General features: G+C 47.4%; 1 protein-coding gene across 2 annotated transcripts in view; it reads right to left on the reverse strand.

The window, feature by feature from the left end:
• The window catches only part of FLVCR2 (FLVCR choline and putative heme transporter 2), a 59,001-nt gene extending 44,491 nt beyond the window's left edge, over positions 1-14,510 (reverse strand). Inside the window, exon 1 of one of the 2 annotated variants that reach the window (XM_061156586.1) lies at positions 13,357-14,510. In XM_061156586.1, the coding sequence (XP_061012569.1) occupies positions 13,357-14,097 (741 nt within the window). In that variant the 5' untranslated portion in view covers positions 14,098-14,510. The remainder of the gene's footprint in view (positions 1-13,356) is intronic. The other variant, XM_061156585.1, reaches the window with a different exon arrangement.
• Positions 14,511-25,394: the final 10,884 nt, after the last annotated feature.

Genomic DNA, 25,394 nt, shown 5'->3' on the forward strand with positions numbered 1-25,394 from the left:
CTGGCAATCTGCATATCTAACAAACATCCTCCCCTTCCCCCTCTGGAGGATGCTGATGCTGGAGATTCATGGAGCTCATTGAGAAACAATGGCCCTTCACTGCTCTGAGGACTCCCCAGGTGGCACTAGTGGTAAAGAACCCGCCTGCCAATGCAGGAGACAGAGGAGATGAGGGTTCGATCCTTGGGTCGGGAAGATCCCCTGGAGGAGGGCATGGCAACCCACTCCAGTATCCTTGCCTGGGAAACCCCAAAGACAGATAAGCTTGATGGGCTACGGCCCATAGGGTTACACAGAGCTGAATATGATTGAAGTGACTTAGCACCCCCCAAGGACAGAAATCAAGAGCTAATTCTCAGCTGCTGCCTCCCTTGGAGTCCCAGGCAGGAGCAGATGGTGGGACCATGGCGTGCTCCTGCCTAGCTCCTTGACAGAAAACAAATGGGCCTCTGAGTTCACTGAGTGGCTCCACAAACATGTCGAGCGCCAAACAGGAAGCCCAGGTCAAAGGTCTGAGGAGGCGAGGATTGCTCAAGGGGGAGCTGCCACCCCAAACAAACAGCTAGGTGCGACAGACCCTGCTTTAAGGCCATGACTCATGGCACCTCACTTCCTACATTTCTGAGTTGGTGGGCACAGCAAATGGCCCTGAGCAGAGACAGCTGCGTCCAGAGCCAGCAGGGCAGACGCAGCCAGGCCAACACAGCACCGTGGGAGTAGAGATCAGGAATGTCCAGGGGAGAGGAAGAGGAAGAAAAGTAACTCCCCAATCTTGCTCCAGCTTCTATCCCCCTTCCTCCTGGAGTCAGCAGAGTTGTCCAATCAAGAGTGATCACCTGGTAACGAAAGGGATTTGTGTTCACCTCCTCTCTAGAGAAAGACTCAGATGGGAGCCAAAGCAAACACCACTCCACTCATGGTTCCGGGACACTCTGTCTAATCCCGAGAAGTTGATGAGCAACGGAAAGCCAGCCCTACTCCCAATACCCTCCTGCAAATGCACAGTGCCCTGGTACACTCTGTCCTCATGCTGGGGCAAGCCCTCATCTCCAACCATGTGTGGCTCAGAGGTCAAGCTACAGATTTCAACAGCAGAGAAAAAGAGAGATGCTTGAAAAAGGGGGAAGAGGCAGAGGAGTCCTGATGGGCCGCCAGACCCTGCAGGATACTTCCCACCCCTGAATGACTCAGCAAAGACAAAGGCCCTTAGTCCGGAACAAACAAGAGAAGGGAGATGCTCCCCTGGGTTAAGTTTGGGATGGTGCTAGACAGAAGTCAAGAGACGGAAAAGAAAGAAAGGAGAGCAAACACCCACTTGCACCTTAACCCCATAGCTCTTTATCATCTCTGACAGTGTTAGTCGCTGAGTTGTGTCCGACTCTTTGTGACCCCATGGACTGTATAGCCCACCAGGCTCCTCTGTCCATGGAATTCTCCAGGCAAGAATACTGGAATGGGTTTTCATTTCCTTCTCCAGGGGGTCTTCCCAATCCAGAGATTGAACCGGGGTCTCCTGCATTGCAGGCAGATTCTTTACTGTTTGAGCCACTGGGGGAAAAGCCCTGATAGGGATCTCTGCTAGGGATCCAACCAACTCACACAGGGCTGTTTGATGTCGGGGGTAGGGGGAGGTGAAGGCAAGGGAAGGACATCCTGTTAACAGCTTTGTTGGATAAACATCAAGAATCAGGCAGTGGAAAGCGGCTGTGTCCACCTGATAAGCCTGGGCACCATCCCCACTTCAGTAGGGTCTTAGGTTTGTAAGACTGAAGTCTGATGCATGGGAGCTGGCCCCGTACATGTATCCCCCCCCCACCCCGCTCCCCGAGACTCTAAAATCTTCACCACAAATGACAGGTTCCATCAACCACACACTGGGAAGGTAACACCGTCTCCCAGCACCAGCACAGCTTTTAGTCTAAGTAGTTCTCAAGAGGAACAAGTCCCCATCAGGACACTGCCTGGAAACTTCTAGAAAGGCCCACTCTTCCCTGTTCACCCAATTCCTGGTCACTTCATTCATGGAGAATCGGCTCATAACTGTCACCTCCTTGGGAACGCTGTCCGGCTGGGTCCCCCGGACATTCACTCTGGAGCGTGTCCTCCCACAGAGTGAGCCCTGAATGTCCTGTAGGCGTGGACCCTTAAGCCTGCCACACGGTATAATGAACATTTAAGTGTTGGTCTCTCTTTCCAGATCAGCAGCCAATTATCTGTGTTGAGTAGTGACAGCATCTGTTCTTCATTTAGCAGATAAACTCTGCTCACTAAATGACCTCCTTACTCCTCTCATCCACCTTTTGCAGTTGCTGTTCAGTTGTCCAGTCGTGTCTCTTTGTGACCCCATGGACTACAGCACGCCAGGCCTCCCCCGTCTCTCACATCTCCCCCAAGTTTTCCCAAGTTCATGGCCATTAGCCAATATTATCTCCTGCAGGCTTCCCAGATGGCTCAGATGGTAAAGAATCTGCCTGCACTGTAGGAGACCTGGGTTTGATCCCTGGGTCGGGGAGATCCCCAGATAAGAGATTGGCAACCCACTCTAGTATTCTTGCCTGGAGAATTCTATGGATGGAGCTTGGTGGGCTACAGTCCACGGGGTAACAAAGAGTCGGATACAATTGAGCGACTAATGCTTTCTTTCAATATTATCTCCATCTTACAAAAAAAGAAGCCAAAAGTTAGAAACGTTAAGGTCCTGCCCAAGAGTACACAGCAGGGCTAAAGATGGTGTTCTAACCATCGTGGGCCCAGCAGAGTTCAAGGCGCCCTGTAAGGACTGAATAGATTTTTCCACTGAAGGAATAAGATTGAGTCATGTCAGCAAGACAATCTGGGCATGAGAGTCCCTTTCGACAACCACCTGAGCTCTCAGCTACCTGACTGGTCACCTTACTTCCCGTCAGGAAAGGAACACTTGTTTACTAGTAAGTCTGACCATTCGTAAGCGCCTGTTATGCCCAGAGCCCTGAGACACGGGGAAGATGTATTAGTCAAGGTTCCAGTCCTTTGGCAAGCTTCCCATTTAGAGGAGGTGGAGGAACAGGGGAAGAGGACAGGAGAAAAGTTAAGGAAGCGGAGAAACACAAACCATGGGGAAACAGAGGCCAGTATCCACAGAAACTCAGCCATTACACAGAAGGGCAAGGACTGCCTTCCTCCAGCAGAGACTGACAAGGTGATGGCCTTTCTAGAAGTTTCCAGACACCAGCAGTGTGTAGCTTGTTTCTTTGTAGTAGAATACATACATGTATATACACACACATATATGGCCTAACCTTTACTATTTTCATTGTTCCTAACTGTATAGTTCAGCGGCATTAAACACATTCGTATTATTGTGCAACCATCGCCTCCATCCATCGCCAATACTTTTCATCTTCCCAAACTGAATCTCTGTATCCATTAAACATGAGCTCCTCACACCCTTCTGCCCCAGCCCCACCAAAACCACCATTCTACATTTTGTCTCTATGAATTTGATTGTTCACAGTACCTGTGGTATAAAAAAATGTATTTAGTCTTTGTCCCTGGCTCCTGGCACAGAGCTCTAAACTCCGGACTTTTCTGAGTGATAGGAGTGTCCTTTGTGATTCATAAGGATCCTGTTTCCATCACACCGGAGCTCATGCTATGAGGTAACTCAGACTGAGGCCCCTCTAGAGCCTTGGGATGGAGCTGGTCTCCAGAAGCTCAAGTGATTAGAGTTTGGGAACTTTCAGCAAACCCCCCTCCCCCTCCCTGAGAACAGGAGGGCAGCTGGGAATTGAGTTCTAGAAAAACTCTGGAACCAGGAAAGTTCCGTGAGGCTGGTGAACACGTGACATCAAAGTGCTAAGAGGGCGGCACCCCGCAGAGGCTCTTGAATCTCCTCCACTTGGCTGTCCCTGACTTGTATCCTTTATAATAAACCAGGAAAAACAGTTAAGTAAACTGTTTATCTGAGTTCCCTGAACCATTCTAGCAAATTACAGATCCTGAGCAGGGCTCATAGGAATCCCACCTTATAGCTAGTCAGTCAGAAATATAGAAGGTCCCTAGGACTTGCAAATGGAGACAGTATTGTGGGTCCAAGCCCTTAACTTCTGCGGTCTGCACTAACTCCAAGTAGTTAGTGTCAGAGTTGAACTGAACTGTGGGACACCCAGTTGGTATCAGAGAAAGTCAGAATTGGTTGGTGTCAGAAGAAAAAAGACAGCTCAATACCTCACACAAGTAGAATTCCAGAATATCTATTTTTATGACTACTGTATTTAACTCAACACAATGTCTTTAAGGTCCATCCATGGGTAGCATGTCAGGATTTCCTTTCTTTTTAAGAATGAATAATATTCCATCATATGTATATTTCATATTTTAACAATCAGCCATAGATGAATACTTGGATTGCTTCCACCTTTTAGTGATTGTGAAGAATGCTGCTATAAACATGGGTAGAAATATCTGTTCAAGTTCCTGCTTTGAATTCTTTTGGGTATATACCCGGAAGTAGAATTGCTAAATCATACGGTAATTCTATTTCTAATTTTTTGAGGAAGTGCCATACTGTCTTCCATGTGACCGCATCATTTTACATTTCCATCAGCAATGCACAAGGGTTCCAATTTCTCTACATTTTTGCCTACATTTACTACTTTTTTCTTTTTGACAATCATTTTAAGGGGTAATGAAGTGGCATCTCATTGCAGTTTTGATTTGTATTTCCCTAACGTTGAGCTTTTTTCATATACTTATTGACCATCCATGCATCTTTCTGGGGAGAGAAATTTCTCTTTAAGTCTTTGGCTCATTTTTAAATTGGGTTGTGTGTTCGATGTTGTTCAACTGCAGGAGTTCTTTATGCATGCTGGCTATGAACCGCATATCAGATACTTGATTTGCAGATATTTTCTTCCATTTCACAGTTTGCCTTTTCATTCTGTTGAGTCCTTTTTACATGAAAGTTTTTCATTTTGATGTAGTCCAATTTATGCTATTGTTGTTATAGACGCTTTTAGTGTCACATCCAAGAAATCACTGCCATCATTACCAAATTCAGTATCATGAAGATTTTCCCCTACGTTTTCTTCTAAGAGTTTTATAGCTTTTCACAATACCATTTGTTGAAAAGACTGGTGATGGTCATGTGTCCTTGTAGGTTCATCAGTTGTAACCAATGCACCACTCTAGTGGCGGTTGTTGACAATGTGAAAGGCTACAAAGAAGCAGATGTGGGGAATATATGGGAAAGCTCTCTCTTTCTCTTAATTTCGCTGTGAACCTAGAACGGCTCTAGAAAACAAAGTCTACTTAAAAAAATGCTGTCCTTTTCCTCTTAAATGGTCTTGACACTCTTGTTGAAAATCATTTGACCATATATATGTGAAGGTTTGTTTCTGGACTCTGGACTCCTTTGGTCTGTAAGTCTGTCTTTACGCTGATACTACACCATCATGACTACTATAGCTTTGTTATTAGTTTCATTAGTTTTATTAGACACATCGAGAAGTGTCAGATCTCCAACTTTGTGATTCTTCTCCAAGATTGCTTTGACTACTCGGTGTCCCTTAAACTTCCGCAAAGGAATTTTAGGATGCATTTTTTTCCCTTCATCTGTAAAAAAAATCAGGATTTTGATAGTGATTGTGCTGAATTTATAGATTTATACTACTGCTTTGTGTAGTATTGACATCTTAACAATATTAAGGTCTTCCAATCCATGAACACAGGATGCCTTTACATTTATGTATGGCTTCTTTAATTTTTTCAGTAACACCTTACAGTTTTCAGTGCACAAGTCTCTCACTTTGTTCCTTAAATGACTCAAGTGTTTTCTTCAATGCTACTGTAATTGGAACAGTTCTCTGACTCTCCTTTGGGGATTGTTCATTGTTCCTGTATAGAAACAACTGATGTAAAATGTTGCAAGTTTGGTCCCCTTTGCCCGCTCAAGTTTGCAGGGAGGCACCTGAGAGGGGAGAGGGGTGGGGCGAGCTTGAGCAAAACGGCCATGAAACTTTCTACCATTTTGCATGTGACTTTTTCCTCAGTTGGGTGTTTGCTTGGGTGCTGTAGATCTTTGATGTACAGAAATCCCATAGGGAAGGTTAGTTGAGCCAGTTTCTCACTTATTTAATGTTTTTGTGGGAGAACAAGAGTGTGGAGCTTCCTGGTCCACCAGCTACTGATGTCACTCTCCAAGGCTTTAGGCTTAATCTCTAAGTAGTGTATCTTCAAGGACAGAGCTAAGAAGCCAGACTGGTCAGCGCAGGGGGAAAACTGGGAGGGAACAAGAGACAGGCTGGCTAGGAAAGTCAAGGGAGGAGGGGCCCTGGATGCTAAACTGGAGACGTAGACTTGATTTCACAGAATCATCAGACCCTCAAGACTGCCTGCCAAGGCAACACGGCCAGGACAGAAGTCAGGCCAGGCTCCCAGAGCCTCCTCCCATGCAGTGCACTGAGCTGAAGGTCAAAGAAACAGGATTAGAAGCTTCTGCTGTGGTTGCACCTCACAGGCCTGCAGGGCCTCTGCCACCCTGCCCCGCACTCCCCAGGGTTCCAGGATATTTTCAGAACCTTAAGTGAATCAGAATTATGAGCCCCACCCAAGCCCACCCTCCCGTCTCAACCTGGAGAGTGACTGAGATCCCAGCTCCTCCACCTGGGAACCGGCCCATCCTACCGCAGCACAGACACCCCAGCCCTGACAGGAACCCGGCTCCAGGTAGGAGGGCGCCTTCCCAGGGCACCGTGCTCCTCTCTCCTGGTGATCACACGTCTGATCACAAACCTCGCCTGGGAAGCCAGGTGGAAACACAGGCGCCTGGCCTCTTCCCTAGAGGATCTGATTTGGCAGTCCAGGTGAGGGCCCAGGCATCTGCAGCTTGTCCTGGAGCCAGAGGTGAGGTAAATGGGCACCATTTGAGGGAGCATTGGTCTAGTTTCCTTCCCGGAGTGGCCTCTGAGCTCACCCACCTGCCTGTATCTTTGGTGAGAGCTTTGCATGAAGGAGAAACCAGAACTGGCATTCAGTTCTTCTTTACCTTCCCTAGAAGTCTCACCCTAGAAGTCTTATATGACCCACAATCTCAAAACATGGACAATAACAACAATAGCATAATTTTTGAGTTTCATCAGAATTTAAAAAAAAAAAAAACAGATTTCATAAGCTAGACTCCAAAGACAAAATATTGCATGATTTTGGTTATATGCAGTACCTAGAATAGGCAAATTAATGGAGACAGAAAGTAGAATAGAGTAGCGATAGAATAGAGATTATAGAGGAGTTACTGTTTAATGAGTACAGAGTTGTTGGGAATGATAAAAAAAAATATTTGGGTATAGATACTGGTAATTCTTAAATAACATTGTGAAACTACTTAATGCCATTGAACTGTATACTTATAAATAGTTAAAATTATGAATAAGTTATAATTTTACCACAATTAAAAAAAATGTTTAAGTAAAAATCTGGTTTCTGGCTTCTTTAAAGGCAACAACAAGTGAGATGGTCTGATAACATGAGATGGTCATGCTGTGTATACGAACGGTTGGTGGAGGCTGAAGCAGCTGCCAGTTCAGCTGGGACGCATGCTCTCACGATGCCGTGACCCCCCTCCCGTGTCACTTCTCCTTCCACGACCTGGCTGCCCCATGAGCATTAGAGGGTCGGTCCTGGCCCTACCCCTTCTCATGTCAGTCTCCACCAGCCTTGCCCTGGCTCTTCCAGCCCCGGCCTGGTCCTCTGTCCCAGCCAGAAGGGGAGGTCAGCAAGTAGCCAGCCACGTGGGCAGGTGCTTCACATGCCTTGACAATGACCACAAACAAAAGCACACAGGTGCTGGCCTTCACCTCCCCCCAGGCATCACTCAGACCTTGAGAGTTTCTCTGACATGGCAACAGCCAGACTGATAAGCCTGCACTTTCACCCTCCCACGTGCTCGGGAGTCTGGAACAAGATGAGGCTGGCCAGCCGCCTCTCCTGACCTTGACTCCTGAGTCAGCCTCGGGAACACCCAGTCTCCCTGGGCAACTGATGACCAGCCAGTCCAGCAAACACCACCTCCTCAAGACTGGACTCACTTTCCTAGAGTCCGGATTTATCCGCGAGAGCCTGATTTCCAAATGCTTGAAATATGATGAGATTCAGGACCCAATGCCCCCAAATATGGGACCTTGGCATAGTTGAACATTTTAAGCTGACAGAGTTTGAGAACTGCAAAGCAGGAAGGTCACTCTGACCTCCTCTGACCTCCTCCACCCTCCTACCCATTCTTCCCCAAAACAAGCCTTAAAACCCTCCTGTGGGAGGTACCCTCCTGGCACCCAGAGGAAGGGAGCATCCTTGTCTCGGAAGATAAAGGGACGCTGCAGAAAAGAATCCCAACAAACAGGCCTTGACAGTGCTCCCAATCTACAATGATCTCAGACCTATCCTATCACACTCCTCTGAGTGTCCACTCTTATCAAACCTGGCACAGAAGTGCACAAGGCTGGACTTCCCTGGTGATTCAGTGGTAAAGAATTAACCTGCCAGTGCAGGAGATACAAGTTCAATCCCTGATCCAGGAAGATCCCACATACAGCAGAGCAACTAAGCCTGTGTTCTAGAGCCTTGGAGCCACAACTGCCAAAGCCCACACACTCCAGTGCATGTGCTCTGCAATAAGAGAAACCTCTGCAATGAGAAGCCCGCACACAACTAGAGTAGCCCCTGCTTGCTGCAACTAGAGAAAAGTCCACGCAACAACGAAGACCCAGCACAACCAAAAATAAATAAAATCATTAAAAAAAAAAAAAAAAAGAAGTGCATAGGTCTAACTATTGCTTCATTTCCTCACAAACACTCCTGTGTCACCTAATAGTTATAATAAATAATTATGATAATTTGCTTTTATTAACCTGACTTTGTCTATTTAATTTTTAACTGGGGACTCTAAGACAGTCAAGGAAAACTTTTTCCTCCCCTACACTTAGCATCACCATTCCAGACATAGTGGAAAATGTTGCTAGTCTGTAGGTCTAAAATACATGCCAGCTTCTAAAGACTCACCATGGAAAAAGAATGTAAAACAGCCTCTCAGTAATTTTATTATATTGATTACATGTCAAAATGCTATGTTGGATATACCGAGTTAAATAAAATATAGTTCTAAAACTAACTTCACTGTTCTGTTTATTTTTGTAAACAAATTTACATTTTACCTGTTTTTCATGTGGCTCCTAGAAAATTTGGTCATGTATGTGGCTTGTGATTGTGGCTTTCATTGTATTTCTATTGGACAGGGCTATTCTCCATAGCCCACAGCCAAGGCTTCTGTAGAACTCTAAGGTGACTGTATTTTCTTCACGTTGAAAAGCAAACTGATTCTCTCTAGTCTTTTTCTGGGTTGGGAGCTGCCCCGGGGCCCGGGAGGAAATCCCTTTTGGTCTCGGCACTGGAGGCTCCTCATCGGGGCTGCAGCCGCCTTGAAGATCTAATGCTGCTCCCACATCTCCCTCACCCCCATGCCACCAAGGGGTCACCAGATCTCACACAAGCCTTTCCTCCCAGCCTGGCTCAATAACAATGTGTCCACATCACTCAAAACCCCACACAGATGGTTCTCCCTGGAAACAATGGGACCAGTGTCACGAACACTGCGGGACTGCTACCACCTGTGCGAGGGTCACAGGCAAGTGCCTCAGCTGCGGTCCCCGACTCCCTGCCCACTCTCACCCCGGCTCAGATCCACTGGTTTCTTCGCCCCGGAGCCTGGAGCCCCACCTTCCTGAGGCTCAGGCAGGCAGAAACAACCCTTCTGCAGGCAGCAGGTGAACTGTACCTGCTCAGTCACGTCCAACTCTTTGAGACCCCATAGACTGTAGCCCGCTGGGCTCCTCTGTCCATGAATTTTCCAGGCAAGAATACTGGAGTGGGCTGCCATTCCCTTCTCCAGGGGATCTTCCCAACCCAGGGACTGAACCCACGTCTCCTGTGTCTTCTGCATGGGCAGGCGGATTCTTTTACCACTGAGCCACCTGGGAAATCCATCAGGTGAGGAGGCAATGATCATGCCTGGAATGTCAGAACAGAAGGCAGGAGCTGGCTCACAAATTCTAGACAAACTGCTAGACACTGTGTCGCCACCAACAAACCTTGAGACACAGGGCCAAAACTTGAAACTCGGAATCTTGCCTTTTTTATTTTTAAATATACACTTTGTCCCCATGAAGACCCAATAATGGCCCACTGACAGGGGCTGTGGAAGTGGAACAGGCTTCAAACCTCCTTTTTATCACTCAGGGCCTGCAGGACCCTGGAAAAGTTTGCTCCATTTATTTGCGTCTGAAGTTTCTCACCTGTAACAACAAAGACAATCCCACCCACCTCAGAGGCTGAAAAAAAAAAAAAAGAAAGCATATGGGTGAAAAAGTGCCTTGTATTATCATAGATGTTTGATAGATATTAGCTTCTTTCTCCTTCAATCTTCCCTTAGCAATGACAAGAAGATAATAAAAACCTCGCGAAGAATTGAAAACAAATCCTCTATACTCTCATCTGGTTGCTTCTGGTGTGCTTTTTAAAAATATCTGGATGTTGGTGCCTGGTACAATTTAAAAGCCTGGGAGGAGAACTCTGAAGGCAAGGGATTCTCTGTAGCCCCAGCACAGCACCTGGCCAAGGCATCCATTTCTATTCTAATACACCAACTGCGGTGGTAGTGATTTAGTTGCTAGGTTTCCAACTCTTGCGGTCCCAAAGACTGTAGCCCACCAGGCTCCTCTGTCCATAGGATTTCTAGGCAAGAATATTGGAGTCGGTTGCCATTTCCTCCTCCAGGGGATCTTCAGGGATCCCCACTCAGGTCTGCTGCACTGCAGGCAGATTCGTTACTGACTGAGCCACTGCAGGTTCTGGGTAAATACTTACTGAATCAAGGAATGAATGAGGTCAGAATTACCGAGGAATAGGAGTTTGGCTGATCTTCGTCTGCGGCCACGAAGAGTAACTCTCTGAAAAGACGCTTATAGTCTGTTTAGGCAGTTTCGTGAAATCTTTTTTTATTCCCTAAAAAAAGAGCTCAAGGTAGTCTATTAATATTTCTCCACCATTCCATCATGATTTACTGAGGAAAAAAGGTTAAAACACATGCCAAGAGCCAAACAAAGTCACCTCTACATGACGAAGCATAAGCAATTCAGCTTTTCATAATTTTTTTTTAACTTAGCATGGTGGGTTAAGCCTAAAAGAACACACTAAATTGATGACTCCATGACAAGAATATATGCTGTTAGGGTGTTTTTCAATGTGAAATTCTTAGCATTTTCTGACCTTGGTGGGGAGTAGGCGTAAGGAATGGCTAACTATTCATACTAAATTTTAAAGATATATTTGGCTTTAAGTTAGGGCTTCCCTGGTGGCTCAGATTGTAAAGAATCTGCCTGCAATGCAGGAGACCTGGGTTTGATCCCTGGGTCTGGACGATCCCCTGGAGAAGGGAATGGCTACCCACTCCAGTGTTCTTGCCTAGAGAATCCCATGGACAGAGGAGCCTGGTGGGCTACAGTCCATGGGGTTGCAAAGAGTCAGACACAACTTAGTGACTAACACTTAAACTTTTCCCTCACAGGTGTGTGTGGAGAAGTCTGAAAACCAATTTGCTTTTGCTCCATAGTTAACAAAAAGGGTGTTGGGTTCTCTGATCTCACCAAGCCACCTGAGGGTGCATCTCTCTCCTGCCCTCCCCAAACAATGAGATTGGGACTGCAGTGACCTTATCTGAATCCTGTTGGGGCTGCAAATTGACAGTTTTAACCCTCTGCCCCCTGACTCCTGCCCGCAGCTTCACCCTCGGATACAGAAAACATCCAGTAACGTCAACCCCACCAATAACACTGCAATGGAGATTTTCAAATCTGTGGCCACACCACCTTCGAGAATAGGGGGTTGTAAATGTCACCCTCAGTACCTATTTTTTAATTGCCCTGAACAAAAAGATCCAACTGGCTTCTTCCCCAGCCCTCAAATCCACTCAATCTTCTGAATGGTCAAACCCACAGATTAAAGAAAACTGGGTAGAGGTTTTATGTTGCCTGCTTGTGCTGAGAAGGCCTGTCTGTTGCTTTCACTGATTGTTTACACTATTACCCAAGTGGCAGGACTTACTGGCCTGAAAAAATTTAGCTCAAGTTACCTTTCTGGTGGTAAAGATGAACAGAATGACAATTTACCTCTAGAGAAGTTTGGAAATTTCTGACCCAAATAAGAACTTTCTAAATGAAAGCTTAAACGTTCTAAATCAGCGGTTCCCAACCTTTTGGCACCAAGGACAGGTTTCGTGAAAGACAATTTTTGCACAGACTGGGAAGGGGTGGATGGTTTGGGGATGATTCAAGCACATTACATTTATTGTGCACTTTATTTCTCATCTAATGCCGCTGCTGATCTGACAGGAGGTACCTGTCCATGGCCCAAAAGTAGGGGACCCCTGTTCTAAATGTAATAAACAGGGAAGAGAAAACAAGCCTTCAAGAACTAAGGGTTCCTGGTCATTTGTTAGATGTGTAACCACAACTGCACGTGCTTTGGAAGAAGTGAGGACCCCCCACCCCCAGGCAGTGGTCCAGATAAAGAAGGAACCCGTAAATAGCTGTCTCAGCCTTTCAGACACAGCAATCAGACTCACAACAAGCCCACCTTTCTGGGTCATTGACAGAGATGCAAATAATTTGATATTCTCCTTCCCAAAAGGAGGAAAGACAAAGGATTAAGATATGAACTTTCCAGGCATTCTGATGGCTTCTAAGCCTTGGAAACTCAGAGCAAGAATTTGATTCCATCCTCCTGGACTTGACTTTAACCCTCAGGGTAGGCATTTGACACCAAGCACTGCTCACACTGTCCTGGCTCCAGCTGTGGATAAAGAAGGTGAGCGCAGCGCCAACATTGTTCTGCCTTTCCATGTGGTGTAGGAGATGCTGCGCTCTGGGAAAGCTGGTTGGACAGGCAAAAAATACCCAACCAACCTCCCATGACACAGAATAGTCCGACGCCCAGGGGCTATTCCCCGAGAAAGAAGAGCTTTCCTGTTCAAGCTGGTGAAGTAAGTTCGGGAATGAGATCATAAAGACAACATGTGTTCCAGAAGCACGCTTTCTGCTGGAGGAAGAGAAACTGTGGATGACAGCAAAGGCCCTTCCTTTTGTTTCCCCACTTCTCTTACATACTCACTCAGTCACAATCACTCACGCACGCACTCAGTCACACCCAGCTACAGTCAGCCAGAGTCACAAACACTATTGAAGTCAGAAAGCTAGTCTTCACACAGTGAAGCAGTTCGGTACAATGAACACCCTCAGTCCCACAGTGACCACCAGCCACTCCTCTACCCACCTGATTGCCAAAGACAGCTATGGAGCAGGCGGTTGACACCTCGTTAGCCCCGAACCAGACGGAAGCAATGCGGGAGGGCATACCCAGGATGAAGACCTGGGCCACGGAGCAGATGACCTGGCCCAGCACGGTGACTGGGAAGAGATGTGGTTTCAGGCTGCCCAGCTTCACCCAGGCCCCCAGGCAGTTGAGAGCGGAGCCAGCGAGGGCGATGGTCCGCAGGCCGAACTTCTCCAAGAGCCAGGCCACCGGCAGGAGCAGAGGGATGTAGGTCAGCATGTAGCACATGGACAGCCAGTCGATGGCAAAGGCACTGACTCCGTAGAAGTTCATGAAGATGTTATTGATGGAGCCGTACTGGATCCACTGGAAGGCGTTGCACATGGAGTAGCAGCTGAACACCAGGACCACCGCCCACCGGCGCTTGCTCACCTTGATCACGCTAAGATCTTCAGGGCCCGAGCTACTGGGTTGGATCAAGCCACTGGGTTGAGCCAAGGTACTTGGGTGGGCCGAACTACTAGGGTATACAGAGACACTGGGGTGGATCGAGACACTGGGGTGGGCCGAGACGCTGGGGTGAGCCGAGACGCTGGGGTGGGCGGAGACACTGGGGTGGATCGAGACGCTGGGGTGGGCCGAGAGGCTGGGGTGGATTGAGAGATTGGGGTGCTCCTGGAGCGCCGAAGTTTGCGAAGGGGTGCCATCGTGGTCCTGTTGGTTAGGGTCTTCATTCACCATGACCGCAGCCTCTCCTGGCGCCCTAAGCAGGTGCTGACAACTCGAGGCGACTTAAAGGACAGTGGTGTCGGCTGGTCAGCTAGAGCTGATGCCCAGCACTTGCCCAGGCTGCCCCGGAGGCATAAACTGAGTCCCCAGGCTGAGTAAAAGCCGCAAGTGGGGCACTTTCGCTCAGCCCCAAGCTTCGGTTCTCACTCTTCCTTGCCGTCCTCCGTCCCTGACAGCTGTCCTCCTGACCGGCTGCAGACCGGCCTGATCCAGGTCCCGGCCGCTGGTGCCTTGAGTGCCTCGGAGGCGTCCTGCCCACCTTCAGCCCCTCGGTCCTGGTCACAGTTTTCTCCCGGCTGCACAGCCACTCGGCTGGAACTCCAATTGCTCCTCGGCGGCTTGCGGCCTCGCCCCCTCCGCACACGTGACCGCCCCGCCCCCGCCGCGCGCGGCTTCCCCACCCACGACCCCCCCACCCCCACCCCCACCCCACCCCACCCCACCCCGCCCCCACAGCCTCCAGCCTTCTCTAGCCGCTGGCCACCGCTTGCGGGTGCATTCCTCCCCCCCACGCCCCAGGCACCATGGAAACCGCCCGGTTAAACCTCCCACCCTGGCACTGCTTTCTCAAATTCATTTGCCCCCTCCCGGGGCACTCTGCAAGAAAATGCCCTCCGCCTTTGCGAAGGTAATCCTCTGAAGAGTCTCCTCCCCTTCAGTCCGCATTCCCTGCGCGCCCACACGGATGCCCGGCGCCTCCAAACGGCTCTGTGGTATCCAAGAGGGATTCTCGACTTTTGCCCACTTGACTGGGCTCCCCAGCCCTTGCTGGACTTTCGGAATAAAGACAGATTTGTAGATTTCTCCCGGCTGGTTGCGCTCCTGGGGTAAAGGCGAGAAGCGCAGACTCACTTCCCCTCTTTACTTTCCCTGCGAACCTGGTCTTACATCGGGGAACTCAGATTTGAACCTGTTCAGTAGGACACTTCTTCCTCGATTGATCCTCGGGGAGGCCTCCTAGGCGACAACTTGAGGGCGGAAAAGAGAAGGGAGTTCTAAGACGATATAGACCCAGCGCAGGTTTTGTGGTGAGGTGCCCAGCACAGCGCACGAAGTTAAGTGGTCTCTGCACGCATGTGGCCCTACGCTGCCCCCTGCTGGTGCACAGCCGGTTCTGCAGAGGAGCCTTCAAGTCAGGGCCTCTAGAAGGTCAGGCCTGCGGTGATTGCAGCCCTCGAAGGAATAAGAGCCCAGATCTTCCCTGGGTTCAAACACCGACTTAGCTGCTCCCAGGCCTGCTTAGTAGACTAAGACACCCCACCTCTCTGTGCCTCAGTAGCTTGGAAAATCAGTAAAACAGGGATGATGAAATAATAGTACCTACCTCACAGTGTTGTTTTGAGGCCTGGACGAGTTAAGGCTTGAAAGCACTTGAAATATTCCTGGCAGATGATAAGCCTTCCCGGAGTGTCAGATATCCTAACAATTAAAAATTGAACATTTCTATTGTGCTAGAAATGTATATTATGTTACCTCATTTAAGCATCCAAGAATTCTGTGATGTAAGTGCTACTGCTTGACGGCATTTTATAGATCAGAAAATTGACCCTCATAGAAGTAAAGTCTCAGTTTACCTAAAGAGCCATAATTCTCATCTCATATTCATCCAAGCTACAGCCTAGCTCCTCAGACAGAGTCTGGGTACAGCAGTGTGGGCATGCCCTAGGAGCTTGTTACAAAGCCCAGGCTCACCCTGGACCTCCTGAATTAGAGGCTGCATTTTAAAAGACATCTAGGTGATTTGTTTGCACATTAAAAAGCCATTGGGTGCCTGTGCTTCCTATTTTCTCTTTTAATCTTCACCCCCAAAGTGAACAATTTAAAGCTCTGGGGCTGAGATTCCCAGCTTGGTCTGCACATTAAAATCCCATGGGGAACTCTCCACATTCTCAAAGCCTGAAACACATCTCAGATTAGGATCTGTGCTGCTGCTGCTGCTAAGTCACTTCAGTCGTGTCTGACTCTCTGTAACCCCATAGATGGCAGCCCACCAGGGTCCCCTGTCCCTGAGATTCTCCAGGCAAAAATACTGGAGTGGGTTGCCATTTCCTTCTCCATAGGATCTATGAGAGGGAACCTAAGCATCCATGTGATTGAAGATGCCCAGGTGATCTCAACATGCAGCCAAGTTTGAGCACCCTTGTAGTTTTAGAACCACTGGTTCTCATTGGAGGCACCCAATTTTGGGGGTAGAAATCATGGAGTCTTGGGTTATAATGGAGTATTTGAAAGGAGAATTAATACCCATTTAAGAATTTGTATTAATACATTAAACTCACTTTCACTATTCTCAGTTTTCCAATAGTGTTTCCCATCTTTCTCCAGGGAACACAGAACTTCCGTTCTCTTGGAAAGTCTTCTGAGATCTCTGTTCCTTGCCCCAGGTTATCATGGTCCTTTCCCCAAACTCCACAGATACATTCTTAACTTCATTTAACAGATCTGGAAACTGAAGCCCAGAGTCAGAAAGTGTTGTCACAGTCCCACAGCTGATTAGCATCAGAACCAGTAATAATGAGATAAGTTTCTTGTGTTCATTTCCACATGTCTCTCCCACATGCTCCTTGGGGCAATGCTTCAGTTTGCTGAGAATTCCCAGGGGATCTCACCTGGGATTCAAGTGAGGTTGCTTTTTGTGTGGAGGTAGTCAGATCTAGTGTGAGCTCTGGATTCAGTGTACTCAAGATTTGTTCTGCGTTATGAGCTTTAAAAGATGCTTTCTCCTTGGAAGAAAAGCTATGGCCAAACTAGAGAGCATATTAAAAAGCAGAGACATTACTTTTCCAATAAAGGTTCATATAGTCAAAGCTATGTTTTTTCCAATAGTCACACGTGGATGTGAGAGTTGGATCATAAAAAGGGTTGGGTGCTGAAGAATCGATGCTTTTGAACTGTGGTGTTGGAGAATAACAATTTGAGAGTTGTTATTATCAAGTTACTCTTGAAAGTCCCTTGGCCTGCAAGAAGATCAAACTAGTCAATCCTAAATGAAATGAACCCTGAATGCTCATTGGACAGACTGATGCTGAAGCTGAAACATGCAAAGAGCCGACTCATTAGAAAAGACCCTGATGCTGGAAAAGAGTGAAGGCAGGAGGAGCAGGGGACAGCAGAGGACGAGATGGCTAGATAGCATCACCAACTCAATGGACAATGAGTTTGAACAAGCTCCAGGAGATGGTGAAGGACAGGGAAGCCTGCTGTGCCACAGTCCTTGGGGGTCGCAAAGAATCAGACATGACTGAGTGACTGAATAACAACAATGAGCTTTGGGATCCTGGGCAAGTTATTTTACCTCTTTAGCCTTAAGTGTCTGAATGTGTAAAATGAGGATTAAACCACTTGCCTCGTAGGGTTGTTATGAGATTTAATTAAGATAATGTATCATTGGTTTTCAATAATGATATTATGGCAGCCTCCAGGGTAGTGCTGATTCCCACCAGGGAGAGGACAGGTATACAAATGTCAGGTAGATTTTACTTTGAACTATTCTGTATGTATCCATTGGGAAGACATTTACTGAGCAGTTTACCATATATTCCATTTATTTATCAGTATATCTACCTATCAGTATCAATAGGTACACCTTCAGGGTGAAGGAGAAGTTCATTTTAGGGATTGCTTCCTGAAAAGGGGCCTGGTTCCTGGTTCTATTTCAGCTGACACCCCCGGGAGCTTTGGGACCCACTGACCTGGAACTCAAGCCTTCCTGGCTCTCTACAGAAAATTAGCAGTGTCTGATCCCTCTGTGTGCGTGCTAAGTCGCTTCAGTCGTATCCAACTCTTTGTGACCCCATGGACTGTAGCCCACCAGGATCCTCTGTCCATGGGATTCTCCAGGCAAGAATGCTGGAGTGGGTTTCCATGCCCTTTCTCCAGGGGATTTTCCCAACCCAAGGATCGAACCTGCATCTCTTTGTCTTCTGCTTTGGCAGACAGGTTCCACCTGGGAAACCTGCTCCCTGTAGGCCAACAACTACTCCTGGACTTGAAGTCAAGCTGTGGCATCTGTTTTGATAGCTTACCAGCATCTCCACTGGAGCTGTAGATGTGGGAGCGTGGAGCATGCAGAGTGCATGAGAAAACTAAATGGCTAACGAATCAGGTTGTGATCCTGGATGAAAGTGACAGTGTTAGTCACTCAGTCGTGTCTGACTCTGCGACCCCATGGACTGTAGTTCGCCAGGCTCCTGTGTCCCTGGAATTCTCCAGGCAAGAATACTGGAGTGGGTTGCCATGCCCTTCTCCAGGCAATCTTCCCGACCCAGGGATCGAACCCAGGCCTCCTGCATGTAGGCAGATTTTTTGCCACTGTGCCACAAGGGCAAAGTCGACCCTGGATGAATCTCCCTTAAAAAGTGCTGACACGTGGAATTTGTAAAAATGGTGCCCTTACGCATCTTGTATGAGTAACGTGTGTGTGTGTGTGTGACACAACACACTCTCCCACACCCTGTCTGCCTCACCTGTCTCAGTACCCGTATATTCCAGCTCTAAACCCTTGGGCACGTCTCTGTTCAGCCTGAAACCCTGAGTGAGGGAAGCTCCACTGAACAGGACTGTCTTGATATCTGTGTGTGGAGTTGAGTTGAATTCCACATCACCACAGAATTCAGAAAACTGGGACAAAGAGGAGATCCAATGAGTTTTCAGAGCAATAAGAACAAGTTTCTTAAAACATTTTATTTCTGTGTCTCTTTTTCTGTTTTGCATATAGGGTTATCGTTATCACCTTTCTAAATTCCATATCAAAAGTCTGTTCTGTATTTCTGTGTCTTAAAACATTTTAAAGAAAACAGGTGTAGAATGTCATCAGATTATTCTCAAGCCTGGAAAACTAGAGGTCAGTAGAACAATGCCTTCTGGAGAATCATTTCCTGCCTAGAGTCCTATACTCAAAGCTATCCAAAAAAAAAGTATTGGAAAAGAATCAAACGTTTTCACACATGAATAGTTTTTTTAAAAGGTAGTTGCATATCCTCTTTCTCAGGAAGCTGCTAAAGGAAGTGCTCCACCAAAACAACGGGGGAAACCTAGAGAGAGTAAGACATAAGATCTAGGAAACTGGGACATGATGGCAAGTGATGGGAATCACCAAGATTGTGGTAAAAGAACATCCCGGGTGGACAGCTATGAGCCAGTCAGAGAAACAGCCTGTTCTGATGGAAGCTGATCAAAAACTCCAGGAAAGATTGGTTAAAAAGATGACACTGATAGGACGGTGTCTGAAAATATTGAGAAGGGTTTGCAGAATTGGGAGAAAACTGGGGGGTTGGAGTAGGGATAAGCACAAATTAAGTGCCACAATTTTGTCTTCTTCTTCTTCTTCTTTTTGTTTTTGTGTAATAAAGTTTATTAAAGTATAAAAGAGATTAAAGAAAGCTTCTGACAGAGACATCAGAAGGGGGTAGAAAGAGTACCCCCTTGTTAGTGTTAGCAATGGAGTTATATACTCTCCAATGAATCCAAAGAACATCTGGAGGTTGTAAAGACCTCACCAGACCTGCTCCCATAATTTACATTTTAAGATAACAAGATTGGCCAGAAGGTTTAATCCAGAGACTGTCCTCAGGCAGGATACCTTACTGTTATATAATCCTTGTAAAGACCAGATCTACTCCCATAATTTATATTTTAAGATAACAGGATTAGCCAGAAGGTTTAATCCAGAGACTATCCTCAGGCAGGATACATTATTGTTACATAATCCTAAGGAATATAGAGGAAAGAAAAAAAAGTTTGTCCTTTCTTCCCCCTTTAGAATTCCACACCCCTCTCTCCTTGGGGACCCCTAGACTTCTTATCAACCTGCCTAGGAATTGACTCTCTCATTCCCCCCTTTTCTTTTAGGAGAATTATGTTGCCAAGGGAAAGGGGCATCGTTTTCATTCCATAACAACTTCCTGCTGTTGGGGGCGTGGTCCCTAAATTGTTGAGGGAACATATTCTCCTAACCCTCATATTGAAGGTCTCTGATCCAGGGGCCCCAAGTAATAGTTGGAGGAGGCTGTATAAGTGCCACAGCTTTGAACTCCGGTGGAATATAAAAATCTATGGAGGAACAAAGTCATGGTTACTTTAAGTGACTCAGTTGTGAACAGCATGAACACAATCATATTAATGTAAAGACTAAAAATTGATATAACCAAATATGACAACAGTATTGGGAGGATGGAGGAACGGGAAGTGGACACATGTATGTGGTGGAGGTGAGGGTGGGGTGAATAGAGCTGAATCCCTGTGTGCCATATTGGAAAGTCAATGGATGATGCCTAACGTGGACAAAATCAGGAAGTATCTATATACCCATGTTGTTTAGAGCTAGGAAGGTAAATACCAAAAAAAAAAGAAAAAAAAAAAATCATCTGCTAATGGCTGAAAATAGTTGACTCAGAGGACCAGGAAAGCAGGGTAAATAGTGATAGTTTTGATACATAACTGATTTTTAAACCATGTATAACTTTGGTTAAAAAAAAACCAAACAACTACAGAATTTAAAGATAGAACCAAATTAAATAGAGATTGAGCTGCTTCACTGAGGCCCATAGATGTGTCCAGGGGTGAGGTCAATTCCATCCTGGACTTTATAATGTTGGAGCTAAAATGAATACCTAGGCTGCAGCCTTGGAGACTCAGGGAAGCCTGTGCTGGGTGTCACCTCAGAAAAGCAGGTGTGTGATCAGAGGCCCTGTTACCTGCACTCAAGTCTTGACCCTTCTCTGACCTTCCGTCTGCTTCTAGTGACTGTCAGGCTTGTAGACTCTCTGGGGGTCTGATGCCTTCTACAATATTTATGATCACCTGCTGCCCCAGCATCCAAAGGCTGGCCCAGGCCTGCATCTCCCCTGAATCCTGTGTGTCAGTGAGTCACTCTGCCAGCTCGCAGTCACAGCCAAACCCAAACTCTGAGAAGCACCATCACTCTGTCCACTGGGTGCTGACCTCACCATCTTAGTCCAGGTTCTCATGGCTTCTCACCTTGGTCCTGCGATGCCCTCCTCATTGTTCTTATGCCTCCCAGTTCCCATCCCGCAGCTCCACCGGGCTCTGCACCTCTCTCCAGGCCTCTATCCTGCCTTGAGTCCTCCAGTGGCTTCCCCTAGCTTGCAGAAGGTTCTCACTCCTTGGCTTAGCACACAGGTCTTTGTGATGTTGCTCTGGCCACCTCTCCCACCACCGCCCACTCCCACCTTTCACTCCAGGAGGGTGGGCCCACTTGTAGTTCCCAGTGAGCTACATGATTATGAACTCATCATGCCTAGCATGTGACTTGCCTCACTGCAGGACAAGCATCACCTCCTCCAGGAAGCCTTCCTCAGCACCCAAGTGTGATTCAGAGGCTTCCCTTACATCCTGTATGTTCCCCTTTATGATAGCTCATGTCTTACTGTAGCATGAATGTTTATTTTCTTCAGTAAGTCATCCACTTACTTGAGTCCCTCAAGTCCCTCAATAGGAATCTTGCCTGTTCATGTTCAAACCACAACCTCTCACTTGCTGTCCTGACCTAGAAGGGACATGACGGCATAACTGAAGTGACTTCTGAGAGGCAGTTCCTGACGAATCCCCCTCTGGAGGCCTTGGCATGAATGAAAGCAGGTCCAGGTTGTTCTGAATCGTCCCATCTCATCTGTTCACTTCGTTTGCCCATTTCTTTCCTAAAGCACCTCCTCCATGGGTGTTGTCCATCCCGCGCCCTCCCACCCCAAATCTCATGGAGCCCATGGTCAGGATGATTGGGGGGTACGCCTACGCCGATGGGGAATCTGAATTCCTTCTCCTCTTCCTTCCATTCAGAGAGTCTCCAAGTCCATCCTTGAAGGGGACATAGGCAGAGCCTGCTGAGGCCCAAGGCAGGAGGGAGATCCTTCTCCTTAGAAGAGGACGGCATGAGAGCTTTGTGTCTGGATGTGGAGATGCCGGGCTCTGCCCTGGGCGCAAGGTTCGAAATCGATTTTTCAGTTCCTTGGAAACACAAAGCTGCACCTAGAGGGACTGCAAATGGTATCAGCCCTTCTTTAAGGAAGGGCCCTTGTGCCCATTTTATTTTCAGCTGTACCAACTGGGCTGTGTCCATGGGTATCCACGGTGTTGTTCTTCATACCTCTTTATGTCTTGAGTGTTTCTTAATAATTAGAAATCCAAAAAAAACAAAAAGATACTCCACAAACATGGAAAGCCCTAACTAAAAAAACATGAGTCAAAGAGGAAGGAGATATTAAAATGGCTTCTTTTTTTTTTTTTTTTTTTGCATAATCTATAGAAAGCCCAGAGGTGTGAAGCTTTCTTTGCATAATGAAATAGAGGAACTGTATTAGCAGTGAGAGTTGTTGCTGCCTGGGCAACAGCTAACAGCCCGTGGGTGATGAAGCAGAGGGGTGCTGACCCAGCAGGGTTATGTGATGTTGGAACTGCAGTGTAGACAAGAGATAGAATCATCTGGTCCAGCCCCGTGCTGTATAGAGATCCTCTCGGGCTTGTGGAGCTGTCTTCACAGTCATTCATTCATTTTCACAGTCATCTCCACAGACCCAGTGCTGCGCTGGGTGTCAGGGAAACCGGCACAACAAAGACCATGGTTCTAGGGGACTTCCCAGGGGGCCCAGTGGTTAAGACTTCGCCTTCCAATGCAGGGGGTGCGGGTTCAATCCCTGGTCAGGGAGTTAAGATCCCATATGCCTCACAGCTAAGAAACTAAAACATAAAACAGAAGCAATATGGTAATAAATTCAATAGAGACTTTAAAAATGATGATTATGTCACTCAGTCATGTCCAGTTCTTTGCGACCCTCCAGGCCAGAATATCAGAGTGGATAGCCTTTCCCTTCTCCAGGGGATCGATCAAACCCAGGTCTCCTGCATTGTAGATAGATTCTTTACTAGCTGAGCCACAACAGAAGCCCAAGAATACTGGAGTGGGCAGCCTATCCCTTCTCCGGGGTTGGGAAGGTCTGCTGGAGAAGGGAGAAAGCTACCCATTCCAGTATTCTGGCCTGGAGAACTCCATGGACTATGGAGTTCTATGGGGTTGCAGAGTCAGACAGGACTTTAAAAATGGGTCTCATGAAAAAAACTCTTTAAATAAAACAAAACAAATGAACAAAAACAAAAAGACTGTGGTACTTACCCTTGGGGAATCCACAGACTTACAAGACAGATCTGTGAACCCATCATTGCAGGGCAATGCAGTGAACGCGTGGTGGAGATCCATGCTGGTTCACAGTTGACAAAGCAGGGAGCCAGAAGGGGGCTTCTCAGAGAGATGTTCCAGCAGAATCTCGAGGGGCAGGTAGGACTTGGCCAGACTCTGTAGCAGAGTTGGGGTTTAGTGATGAGCAAAACACATGTGTTCCCTCCCTCCCTGCACAGTTGATGGTTTAGTTGGGAGGACAGCCATCAGTCAAACAGTCACGCTTGTAAGTAAAACTTGGATAAGTACTATGAGGGTTATTTGTAAGAATTTATAAAGAATGGGTGAGCCTGACCTTAAAGCAGGTCTTAAGAAAGAGTGGGAACTAAGTAAGAGAAAGAGAGAGGAAAGGCATTCCAAGCAGAGGGAACAGTACATGCAAAGGAGAGGCAGGAAGGAGCAGGGCCTTTCAAGGAGTTAAACAAAGTCTGTGTGTCTGGAGCAGAGAGAGGGTGAAGGTAAGACTGGAGAGAGAGTCAGCAGTTCGTGGTGCAGGAGCCATCACAGGCTTTTCATTTTATCCTGAGAGCAGAGGGGAGCCACCGAGAGGATTCAAGCAGAGGAGGGTCAGATCTGTCACTGGGAGAGGTTGCTCTGGCTGCTTCCTGGAGAAGCCAGTTGGGGTGGGGGGCGAGCGAGGGGACAGAGAGACCTCTCATGAGGCCGCCGTGTCACCCAGGTGAGAATGGAGCCTGTGGACGGAACACGGGCAATGGCAGGAGGATGGGGAGCAGTGGGCGGTGAGGGTGAGGGCTGGACGGGATTGGATGGGGAAGGGGCGGCACAGGGAGGACTCGGGATGATGCCCTTGGAGGGAGGGGAATGGCCTCCTCCTGGAAATCTTGCAGAGACAAGTTGTACAAGAAAAGCGCTTACATTATACCACGCCCCCCTCCTGTATCTCCGGCTTCCCTACCAGGCCTCCCACCCCTTCCTGCAGCTGCTTTAAGTTCAGAGTATGAGTCCCATGAAAAGCCAATAATCAAGTTTTATGGAAAGTAAATCCTCTCCTTTTTCACTCTTTAGTGTCACACACCCTCGAGGCTTCAGGGTGGGATGCTTGGCTCAGGTTCACTTTAATTCTGTGAGTAAATGAATAATTAGAAAGAAACAATCAGGTCCAAGATGAAACCCAAGGATTTATGGATTCCCTGCAGTTCTCCCAAGTTGATAGCTGGGTGAGGTCCCTGCAGTTAATGCCACCAGCTGCCCTGAGCTCCTAGCAGCCTTGGAAGTGTCTCCTAGTGTCTCAAGCATGGAGACCAAGAATGCTGACTGCACCTTACTTTTTTCAGTCACCTTTTCCTCTTACTGTTACATTGACTGCAAGTGGCAAATGCCCAACTTGAACCAGCTTAGGCCCAAGGAGAATGTGTTTCAGCTGCAATAGGGGAGATCACAGACTTCAAGGAGGAGGCGACCAGGCAAGTGGTAGGAAGGTCAGAACATGACTGATGCCCTGGGAACGGCCCCAGCCAGCACTGGATGGCGCTCAGGACTCTTTCCTTCTCTCCGTCTCCCTGTGTCTCAGTCCCTCTGAGCTGCTGTAACCAACATACCTGACACATGGCAGAAATTTATTTCTTACAATTAGTTCTACAGGCTGGGAGGTCCCAGGTTCTAGGTGCCAGCAGAATCCATGTCTGGTGAGGCCTAATTCCTGTTCCTAGAAGGCTTCTCTTGCTGTGTTTCTCTGGGGTCTTTTTTTTTTTTAAATAAGGGCACTAATCCCATTACTGGGGGTGCCACCCTCATGTCACAGTTCCCCACTAAAGGTCCCAGCTCCCAACACCATCACATTGTGGTTTAGGTTTCAGCATGTACATCTAGGGGACACAGACAATTCATAGCATCCTGCATGTCGGCTTTCTTTGTCTCTTCCTGAAGACTAGCTTTCTGCATTGTGCTGTTTCACCTCTTAACCTCTTCAGCTGCCTGAGAAAGGCTGCCCTGATTTTCTGACTACATACAAACTCCAGAGTAATGATTGGGACCACAACCACGTTGGAGGCTGCCTGTGTCAATTTCTCATGCATGATAACCTGTGGATGCTGCAGAC

The sequence above is a fragment of the Dama dama genome, chromosome 12 (assembly GCF_033118175.1).
Source record: "Dama dama isolate Ldn47 chromosome 12, ASM3311817v1, whole genome shotgun sequence".
Classification (NCBI taxonomy): domain Eukaryota; kingdom Metazoa; phylum Chordata; class Mammalia; order Artiodactyla; family Cervidae; genus Dama; species Dama dama.